The sequence below is a fragment of the Lemur catta genome, chromosome 5, assembly GCF_020740605.2.
Source record: "Lemur catta isolate mLemCat1 chromosome 5, mLemCat1.pri, whole genome shotgun sequence".
In the NCBI taxonomy this organism is placed as follows: Eukaryota; Metazoa; Chordata; class Mammalia; order Primates; family Lemuridae; genus Lemur; species Lemur catta.
In genome coordinates this window covers 34,136,923-34,148,105 of record NC_059132.1, presented here as the reverse complement: position 1 = coordinate 34,148,105, position 11,183 = coordinate 34,136,923, and the positions used below count along the sequence as shown (strand labels likewise).

Genomic DNA, 11,183 nt, shown 5'->3' with positions numbered 1-11,183 from the left:
TTTGCTGTACTCTGTGGAAGATTTCCTCAACCTGTATTATAATACATAGATTGAATTTTTAATTTCTTTTATCATAGTCTTAATTTCTAAGAATATGGAAATTCTTCCCATTTCCTTTTTCTCACGGATGGTAAATACGCTAGTTTTTGTTTTGTTTTGTTTTTGTAGACAACATATAGTTGGGTTTTGTTTTCTTAATCCATTCTCACAGTCTCTGTTTTTTAATTAGTATATTTAAATCACTCATATTTAAAGTGATTACTGCTATAGTTGGACTAATGTCTATCATATTTGTAACTCTTTTCTATTTGTTGCCCTTCTTTGTTTCCTTTTCTTTCTTTTCCATTCTTTTTGTCTTCCCTGGTTTTAATTGAGCATTTTACATGATTTCCTTTTCCTTCTTGTCTTCCTGTATCAATTTTACTTCTTTAAAAAAATGTTTGTGGCTGCCCTACAGTTTGTAATATACATATACAGCTAATCCAAGTCCACTTTCGAATAACACTGTGCTGTTCATGAGCAGTGCAGGCGTCTGGGACAGAGAATTCCCAGCCCTCCCTCCCGATCCTTACCACACTGCTCTTATGCATTTCACTTATCCGTAAGCTACAATCACAAACTATTAATGCAAATTATTATTTTGAACAAACTGTTATCTGTTAGATCAATTAAGAATAAGAAAAATGATTTTATTTTATCTTCCCTTGTTTCTTCTCTAATGCTCTTCCTTTAGTTTTGTAGATCTGAGTTTCTGACATGTCATTTTCCTTCTTTTCTGATGAACTTCTTTTGACATTTCTTGCGAGGTAGGTCTTCTGGTAACAAATTCACTCAATCGCTGTTTGAGAAAGTCTACTTCTACTTCACTTTTGAAGAATAATTTTGCTGATTACAGGATTCTAAATTGATGCTTTTTGTTTTTTTCATTCAGGGCTTTACATATTTCATTCCACTCCCTTCTTGCTTGCATGGCTTCTGAAGAGAAGCCCAGCGCAATTCTTATCCTTGGTCCACTGTAGATGAGGCATTTTTATGCTCATTTGCTTCGTTTAAGACTTTCTCGTGTGATTCCCCGCTGGGGAGCCGGAGGTTGGGCCGCAGTTACCGCCCCGTCGGCTCCCGGTCCTTGGCCCCTCAGCGGCATGGCGTGCGGGGCGACGCTGAAGAGGCCCGTGGAGTTCGAGGCGGCGCTGCTGAGCCCCGGTTCCCCGAAGCGGCGGCGCTGCGCCCCTCTCCCCGGCCCCACTCCGGGCCTCAGGCCCCCGGGCGCCGAGCCGCCACCACCGCCGCTTCAGACACAGACCCCACAGCCGACTATGCCGCAGCCCGCCCCGCCCGGCAGCGAGCGGCGCCTTCCAACTCCGGAGCAAATTTTTCAGAACATTAAACAAGAATATAGTCGTTATCAGAGGTGGAGACATTTAGAAGTTGTTCTCAATCAGAGTGAAGCTTGTGCTTCGGAAAGTCAACCTCACTCCTCAGCACTCACAGCACCTAGTTCTCCAGGTACCTCCTGGATGAAGAAGGACCAGCCCACCTTTACCCTCCGACAAGTTGGAATAATATGTGAGCGTCTCTTAAAAGACTATGAAGATAAGATTCGGGAGGAGTATGAGCAAATCCTCAATACCAAACTAGCAGAACAATATGAATCTTTTGTGAAATTCACACATGATCAGATTATGCGACGGTATGGGACAAGGCCAACAAGCTATGTGTCCTGAAGCTTTGTTGCATAACTGGGTACCAGGTTTGACCTCAAGAGATGGCTGCTGTACACTTTTTGCAACTGGTTTGATACCACATTTCAGCTCCAATTTTTCATCCTGAGAACACTTAAACGTTTCTGCAGGTCCATTTTATACAACTTGAAAGACCTTAAAACTTTCTGGTTGCCACAAGCATATCTTTCTTTTCTGCTCATCCAATAAATAGCTGTGCCCTACTGTGATAGATTTTCCAAACAAAAATACCTGGAGCAGCAGTTTAGCAAAATATGCCTTTAGTGGCACTCAACAAATGGAGTTGCCCCAAGCACAGTTCTGTAAGAAGTGTGGGTGAGAATGTGTGTATATGTGTGTATGTGTATTTTAAGTTATTATTTGTATTGTGCAAATTTTTTTTGGTCTTGGGGATTCTGGCTGTGAATTTGATGCACGACAATTATGGTTTAAAACATTTGCTTGGTCTACAGAAGATCATTAATGTTTTGTGACCATATAAGTTGTAACAGTGGATTGTTTTATGTGTAGGTATTATTGTTAAATACAGGGACTGTTTCCAGGCACAGAATATGAATCATAAGTTAGGATGGACATTAGATGTGATTATGGTGATATAGCGAAGGTCTGCGGTCCTAGATCTACAAATGTGCAGCGAGAAGTTAGAACAAACTGGAGACGGGCCATTGACACATGGACTCTACCTAGCTGTGTTGGAAAAATACTTTGACTCCAAGCCTTAAAATACCCACATGGAGTCAGTGCTCACCTCATTTACACAATCAAAGAGCTCCCTGGACACTGAACCTCTAAAGGGAGAAGGTCTCCCCTGCAGAAGGAGCATCCGGGTTTGCTCGGGAGCGTAACATAGATGAGCATGGGCCTAGGGCTGGGCCAGGCCCTGGCAGCACTGCTACTTGGGAGGAGCCACTTCACCTTTGTATCAGTTATTAAAAATAGAATTTGGATCCTTTGGTCAGGTTCCCCCAAATTCTTTTGAGGTGTCCATGTTCAACTGCTTGGGCTTTGTTTTGGCAACCCCCTGCCCGAAGTTGCTTATAGGCTGTTCTTCACCTTTTTTCCAAGGCTGAGGAACAGAAAGTAGCCTCTGTTTTGAGGAGATGGAAGTTAAGTATACATTTATTTTTTACTGTGACTTGTTCAGGACCACATTTTACAAAATGCCTTGTTTCCTTTATTATTGTTTCTGGAAAGGAAAGTTCTATTAATATTGTTTTAGTTTGAATATAGAATAGTTTTTTTAATTACGGCTTATTTTGAAAAATTCTGAGTGTAATTCAAATGTACGCCAGTACCTTCCAAAGTAAGGTAATATTCAGAGACAGTTGTTCTGATCAGATAGCTTAGAGAAATTTCTGGAATATTCACATTTGAAAATTCCTTATTAATGAATGTCTTTGACTTAAATCTAACCAAAAACTGCAACATTATTCTTTGTACATTTTCATTATATAGTGTTAACAAGCTTAGTTGCAAACAAATAAAATACTTAAGCTAAAAAAAAAAAGAAAAGAAAGACTTTCTCTTTGTCTTTGATTTTCTGCAGTTTAAGTGTGATATGCCTAGGTTTAGATTTCTGGTATTTATCCTGCTTGCTTTTCTCTGAGCTTCCCAGATCTGTGGTTTGGTATCTGTTATTAATTTTGAAAAATTCTCAGCCATTCTTACTTCAAATCTTCCTTCCTTTTTTCCTTCCTTCCTGTCTGTCTGCCTGCCTTCCTTCCTTCCCTCTTTCTTTCCTTCCTTCCTCTCGCTCGCTTTCTCTCTTTCTTTCTTTCTTTCTTTCTTTCTTTCTTTCTTTCTTTCTTTCTTTCTTTCTTTCTTTCTTTCTTTTCTTTCTTTCTTCTTTTTCTGGTATGCCCATTAATATATATGTTATAACTTTTGTAATTGCCCCACATTCTTGTATATTCTGTTCTTTTTCATTTTTTTCTCTTTGCATTTCGGTTTTGGCAGTTTCTATTGACAGACATATGTGAGCTCACTGATTCTTTCCTTGGCCATGTCCACTCTTCTGATGAGTCCGTCAAAGACATTCTTCATTTCTGTTGTAGCATCTTTTATTCCTAGTATTTTCTTTTGATTCTTTCTTATGCTTTCATCTCTCTGCTTACGTGACCCATCTATTCTTATATGTTGTTCACTTTTTCCATTAGAGCCATTAGTGTATTAATTATAATTATTTTAAATTCCCTGTCTGATAATCCTGAAATCTCTGCCATATTTGAGTCTGGTTCTGATACTTACTCTGTCACTTCAGGCTGTGATTTTTGCCTATTAACATGGTCTATAATTTTTCTGAAAGCCACATATGATGTTGTCAGGTAAAAGGAACTGAGATAGAGTCTAATTCTAAGGCCTAATTCTTTAGGAGTTAGGTTGTATTTATTGTGGCTAAAATTTCCTCTAGTGTCCTTGTTTTTGTTTCTCCCATTGTCTTTGAGTTTTCTGAGACTCCTTAAGTGGGGTCTGTTCTTTTAGCTATAATTCCCTGTTATTATACAAGAGCCCTAGTGATGTGGTGGTGAGGTGTGGACAGTGATAGGTTTTTGGTTTCCAGCTCCCTGCAAAATCTCTCTTTCCTCTTAATTTCTCTCCTCTCCCACTTCTCTCTGTCTCATTTCCATCTTTTTGGTAGAGACTTTTCTCAGATGTCTGGAGTTCCTTAACTGACTGCTCATATTTCAGAGAAGGGCACTAAGACACCCATGCGCACCATGTGAGTTTTGTAAACTTTGTACATGGGTGGGGAGAAAGTGATGGGGGTGGTGCTTGTTGATTGTGGGCTTCATTGCTATCTAGTTCAGTTGTTTTGGGGCAGAATCTCTGATATTAATATATTTGGGTTTTTCTCTGGACTGGTCTAAATTACTCAGAAAAGAATCTTCCAGTCTCTTTCCTGGAAGCTAAATGTTCATCTGCCAACATTCTGGGAGGCAAAGGGGAAGGGGGCTGCATATCCTGTCTCCTTCCAGAGATGTTCTACTTTATCCCCCCAAAAACTAAACCTGCAGTCTTGTTGGCATAAGGGAATGTCTAGCTGTGGAACAGGGCAGTGAATCTTGAGATCCGATTCTTAATCAGATTTTCAACAAATCCTCCTGTTTTCAGCCTTTCCTCTTCCAGAGGAATGTGCTGTTACCAATTAGTGAGTCTTTCAAGGATTTTTTTTTTTCTTGAGTCTCCTGAGTCAGTTAGTACTCATCTCTTTGCTCTTCAAGGTTACAAAATATCACTGTTGTTGTATCTGCTCTCATTTTCCCTGTGGGCTTATGCCTTTAAAAAAGAAAGTGACCTCATGTCCCTTTTAGTCCCCGTTAGAGAGAGAAGGGGTAAGCACAGTTCTCATCTACCACCTGTAGCTGCAAATGTGCCTTCTTCTCCCTTTCCTACCATCTCGCTGGTCAAGGCATCCACGGGGATTTTGGAACAGACATGCTGAGATCTTTTTCAGTTTGACCCTTATTTTCACTAGCTTGAGAAACATGAGGTTTTCAACCACAGTTTGGATGGAGGACTCTGGCAGGTTCTTGGAGCTAAGGTATATATATTTTGTGAAGCCTTGAAGAAGAAAAACATATTGAGTTCAGATCTCAAAGAGAAGGTGTTTGAAGGGCTCTTTCTGCCATGCGTTGAAGTGGATTGGTGGCCAGTGATATTTTCCAGGTGACCAGTAGACATTTTGTAGTGAGTCATGGTTCAGTTTTTGGTTGTTTTCTTTTTAATTAACATTTTTAATCAAAATAATACATGCATACAGTGCTGTTTTTTCTTTCTTAAGTTTAGATGCTACCCATTGATCTGTCCTGGTAGATAGATTCGGTTTTCTTAGACCACCGTTTCCATTTCCCCTCCGTCCATCCTCCCAGTGGATACACAGTACCCTTTTGGCTCCATCATCAACATTTGAAGTTCATATTATTTCAACACGGGACCCAAGAAACAGAGAATCCAGCTCAGGAAAGAAGTCAAGTTGAGCCCTGGGCGTAGCATATCTCTATTGCTTCCTGAGAAAAGGAATACATATTTTGAAACCTTGCATGTCTTAAAATGTCTTTATTCCACCTTTCCACCTGTTTGAAATTTTTGCTAGGCATAGAGCTCCAGGTTGAGAAATATTTTTCTCAAAACAATTAAGGCATTGCTTTGTTGTCTTTGGGTGTTTGTGTTATAATTGGGAACTGTGATGCTCTCTGATTCCAGTTCTTTGTATGTGAAATGAACCTTTTTCACCCTCTCTGAAAACTTTTTAGTGTATTTTCTTTTGCTCTGGTGTTCTGAAATTTTATGATGACTTCCCTTGCTATGTGTCCTGTTTCTCATTATGCTGGTCACTCTGAGGAGCCTCGTCATCTGGGAACTCATGTCTAATTCTGAGAAATGTCACTGTGTCATTCCTCTGATAATTTCTTCCCTTCCATTTTCACTTCGCTGTATCTGGAATTATTCTCAGTCAGATGTTGGCTATGCTGGATTGTTCTCTCATTTTTAAAGATCTTTTGTAACACCTTCCATGTCTTTGTCTTTTTGTTTTACTTTATATTAGATTTTTTCAACCTTATCTCTACCCTTTGTGTGAATCTTTTTTATTTTGTCTAATATATTTTTCATTTTTAATAGTTCTATTTTCCTTTTATTTGGGTAGCATCCTATTATTGTTTCTTGTCTGCAATATTTTCTCTTATCTCTGTAGATATTAATTATCATTTTTCTCTAAAAGTTTCTTCTCTTTCCTACATTGTATAGATTTTTCCCCCGGGTTCCTCTTTGTTTTTGACTCTTATCATCTTGAAAGCTTTCTTAAATACATGACAATCATTGTCTGTTCATTCATATTTAAGAGCATTAAGAGCTAACTGTGTCGGGCATGGGGACCAGAAGTCAGATCCGTGTTCCCTGGTTCCCAGCACTGAAGAATGGTTACTGGTACCGAGTCTATGGAGCAAATGAACAGACCAAGCAGATGCAAGAAAGCAAAGTGCCAAAGTTTACTAAAACATAGTGCACTCTGGAGAAGGAATGGGTTAACCCCCCTGAGTCAGGTGCCCTGAGTTTAACAAGATTTTCCCTTTTATGCTGATTCCCTAATTTTATGTTAAGCAGGGGGTGGAATATTCGTGGCTTTTCTTGGAAAGAGGTGGAGAATTCCCAGAACTGGGAAACTTCTCCATTTTTAACCTTGTAAGGCAATTTCCCAGGGTTGCCATGGAATTTGTACACTGTCATGGTGCTGGTGGGTGTGCTTTTTACTATATGAATGAGGGTAGGTCACTTGAGGATACTGTCACCTTACTTGTACACGTTTTCCAAAGATCCTCTTTTGTAGCCTTGGTCATATCTGCACTTTGTAGCCTTTCTACCTCTTTCTGGTTGGTCAGTCCTTGGATATCCCCTGTCATAGACCAAACATCTGTTCAGTCCTTGGAAGCCGCCTTGACATGTCATCTGTTCCTTTTTTAGAAGCCCTCCTGGTCAATTTGCTCTTCCTATGGTAGACACAGCATCTTCTAGTGCCATCGATTTGTCAGTGGAAACCCCCTAGACAAAGCATCTGTTCCCCTTCCTCCTTGTCCCAACCTAACAACAGCAAGCTCCCTCCCTATGGTTGGGTCTTTTCAATTGTTGGGATTTACTGTAGGGTAATTAGGCAGCTTTTTAACTGGTCTCTTTTTGGAGAATCACAAACTGGTATCTGGTGGTGTCTTCTCTGGAGCTCTACAATTTCTCAAAAGAAGGATCTTCTTGTCTGCTACGTGGGCATGAGTGAGACGCATCTGTCTGGCTACCAGCATCCTGGGGATAAGGAAGTGGCCAAGACCCCTGCCCTCAGCCCCATTCTCAGATTCCTTCAAGTCTTGGGTCTTCTCAGGGTTTTGCAGGATGAATTAACTCACTCCTCATTTAGAAGAGTGGAAGCATTTAGTTTGTAGCATTCTCTTCTCTGGTAGGATAGCCAAATTGTACCTTCTCCCTTCCTTTTTCTGCTTCCAAATATCTTTTGGAATCTCTCACCCTCTGATACCTACTCCACATTCTTTTCATCCACTTTGGTTCTTGTGGGGTACCGGGTGGGAAAGTTGAGGTGAGAAAACCCTGAACTTAATTGATTATACTTAACCAGCACCCCCTGGGTCTGCACTTTTAGCCCAATTCGCCCTTATTTGTAAGTGGCACCTGAGTGTTAGATGGCCAAGGCAGGAACCTCTCTCCTTATTGACTCGGATTTGGTTTTATGTGGCTTGTCATGTGCTCCTCAACCATCTGGGGAAGCCCCTCAATCCCACATTCCCTATGTGAAGCAACCCCACTGAGGCCAGGGAGAGCTGTGAGGCCTCTGTGTGTGCACGCACAGCGCACAAACCGCCCTTAATAAACCAGCTTCTCCACAGCCTGCCCTTGGCAGCAGGCAAGTGGCCAGTGCCTCTGCCAGCAGTCCCCAGGAGACACCAAGTCTAAACAGCAGTCACCTCGAAAGTTGTCCTTTGGCCCTTTGTCTCCCTTTTGGCAGCACACCAAGCTGTAGAAGCAGTTATCACTCCAGACCTCCCAGGAATGGGTGTTATTTTTCCTGGACAGTTGCTTCTTCCTAGATAGGAAAGTAAGCAGGGAAGGGAATTGACAATTAACGAGGTAGGCATCATGCCAGGTGCTTTATATAGGTTTGCTGACCTCATTCTTGTAACAACCCTTTGAGGAGAGTATTATTACCCTCATCTTACAGAAGAGGAAACTGAATTTTGGGGAGGTTAAACAGCTTGCCAAAGGCATGGCTGATACATGGCAGAATGGGAATTGGAACCCAAGTATATGAAGCTTAAAATCTAGAAGCCCTCCAGTAGTCCACTCTGGATGATAATGAAGAAGGTGGCCTCTATTCCCATGAAACCCAAAGGAACCTGCTCTGTGTTAAGTACATACCCAGGAGGTGCTTAATTAATGTGGTTTGTGGGAACAGACATGCTGGAAGAAGGATTCTTCTTTTATAACTGCTCTAAGATCTTTAAGAACACCTTGGATTGTAGATCATTGTTTAGAACAATCCAGAAATCTAAATACCCAACCAACTTTCAATTGTCCTTGGCCAAGAAATATATCTTGGGTATTTGATATTACCCAAACTAAATTTTTATCATTACTTTCAAGGCCTTGGGTGGAGAATCCATTGTGAGAACAACTTTGCTGGTCCATGTTTGAAAAGCAGGTTGACTTCCTTTTGCGATAATCTTCAAAAGAGTGTTTTAGACAGAAACAAGGAAAAAACAACTTAGATTTAGGAGGCAAGATAATTTCAATCTGAGTCTTGTTTCTTAATTTCTAACACTATGGTTCTATCTGTAGCCAGGGATCTCAGTGTGGGAAGTCACATCAAATGTGAGCAAAATATTTAATGGGTCCAATCTACTGTGCCATGTGGGAATTCCATTAGTTAGAACAAAGTGATGGTGAATCAAATCAACTATTTCTTAAGAGCATGTTTGTCCAGTTCTTTCCTTTCCTCTAGCACATTTGTTCGAGTATTAGGGAGAACATAGGAACACCAAGTCTGGCCCTAGGTGGGAATGGAGGTTGGCATTCAATTTTGTTTAGTAAAGAGAAAGTCAGGAGCAGGAAAACAAATGTGTGTGTACATGTGTGTGTTTTGCATGTGTGTGTTTGCATGTGTGTGTGTTCATGTGTGCACGCACACACACGTCATCATCTCAGGCATTGTTCAGATACTGTTTGGTGTTTGGGGCTCACCTTTCTTGTTCTAGCAAGTAGGTGGGTTGTAGATGGGTCAGTCGAGATTATAGGGGGTGGGCGATCAATAGGCATAGATGGGGCCTACTTAAAAATGATACATTCCATATATGACAATCCCACAGCCAACATCATACTGAATGGGGCAAAATTGAAAGCCTTCCCACCTAGAACTGGAACCAGACAAGGTTGCCCACTGTCCCCACTGCTGTTCAACATAGTGCTGGAAGTCCTTGCGAGACCAATCAGGCAAGAGAGCAGAATCAAGGGTGTCCAGATGGGGACAGAAGATCAAACTCTCACTCTTTGCTCATGATATGATATTATATCTAGAAAACCCCAAGGATTCAACCAAGAGACTCCTGGAATTGATAAATGAATTCAGTAAAGTCTCAGGATACAAAATCAATACACACAAATCAGAGGCATTCATATATGCCGATGGCAGTCAAACAGAGAACCAAATTAAGGACTCAATACCCTTCACAATAGCAACAAAGAAAATAAAGTACCTAGGAATACATTTAACTAAGGAGGTAAAAGACCTCTACAGGGAGAACTATGAAACACTGAGGAAGGAAATCGCAGAGCACGTAAGCAGGTGGAAAACCATACTATGCATGTGGATCAGAAGAATCAACATTGGTAAAATGTCTATACTACCCAAAGTGACCTACAGATTCAATGCAATCCCTATTAAATTGCCAACATCATTTTTCACAGATATAGAAAAAATAATTTTATGCTTTGTATGGAACCAGAGAAGACCTCATTTAGCAAAAGCAATTTTAAGCAATAAGAACAAAATGGGAAGTATTAATTACCAGACTTCAAACTATACTACAAGGCTGTGGTTATTAAAACTGCATGGTATTGGCACAAGTGCAGGGCCACAGACCAGTGGAACAGAACAGAAAATCCAGATATAAAACCATCCTCATATAGCCATCTAATCTTTGACGAATCAGACAAAAACATACTCTGAGGAAAAGAATCCTTATTCAATAAATGGTGCTGGGAAAACTGGATAGCCACATGTAGAAGACTGAAACAGGACCCACACCTTTCACCCCCACAAAAATCAAATCACTGTGGATAACAGACTTAAACCTTAGGTGTGAACCTATTAGAATTCTAGAAGAAAATGTGGGAAAGACTCTTATAGACATTGGCCTAGGCAAAGAATTTATGAAGAAGACCCCAAAGGCAATCACAGCAACAGCAAACATATATAAATGGGATCTGACTAAATTAAAAAGCTTCTGCACAGCCAAAGAAACAGTCACGAGAGCAAACAGACAACCTACAGAATGGGAATAAATTTTCCCATGCTACACATCCAATAAAGGACTGATAACTAGAATCTATTCAGAACTCAGGAAAATCAGCAAGAAAAAAACCAAACAACCCTATCAAAAAGTGGGCAAAGGACATGAATAGAAATTTTTCAAAAGAAGATAGAAGAGTGGCCAACAAACATATGGGAAAATGCTCAGCATCTCTAATCATCAGGGAAATGCAAATCAAAACCACAATGAGATATCACTTAACTCCGGCAAGAATGGCCTTTATCAAAAAGTCTCGTAAAAATAAATGTTGGCGTGGATGCAGAGAGACAGGAACACTCATACACTGCTGGTGAGACTGCAAACTAGTGCAAGCCCTGTGGAAAGCAATATGGAGATACCTTAAACAGATTCA

At 40.5% G+C, this 11,183-nt stretch overlaps 1 protein-coding gene across 1 annotated transcript; it reads left to right on the top strand.

The window, feature by feature from the left end:
• The first annotated feature begins 1,076 nt into the window (after positions 1 to 1,076).
• On the top strand, positions 1,077 to 1,942 carry LOC123638113 (akirin-1-like). The gene has a single exon (XM_045551476.1). The coding sequence runs from the start codon at positions 1,143 to 1,145 to the stop codon at positions 1,722 to 1,724; it is 582 nt and encodes a 193-aa protein (XP_045407432.1). The 5' UTR covers positions 1,077 to 1,142; the 3' UTR covers positions 1,725 to 1,942.
• The last annotated feature ends 9,241 nt before the right edge of the window (positions 1,943 to 11,183 follow it).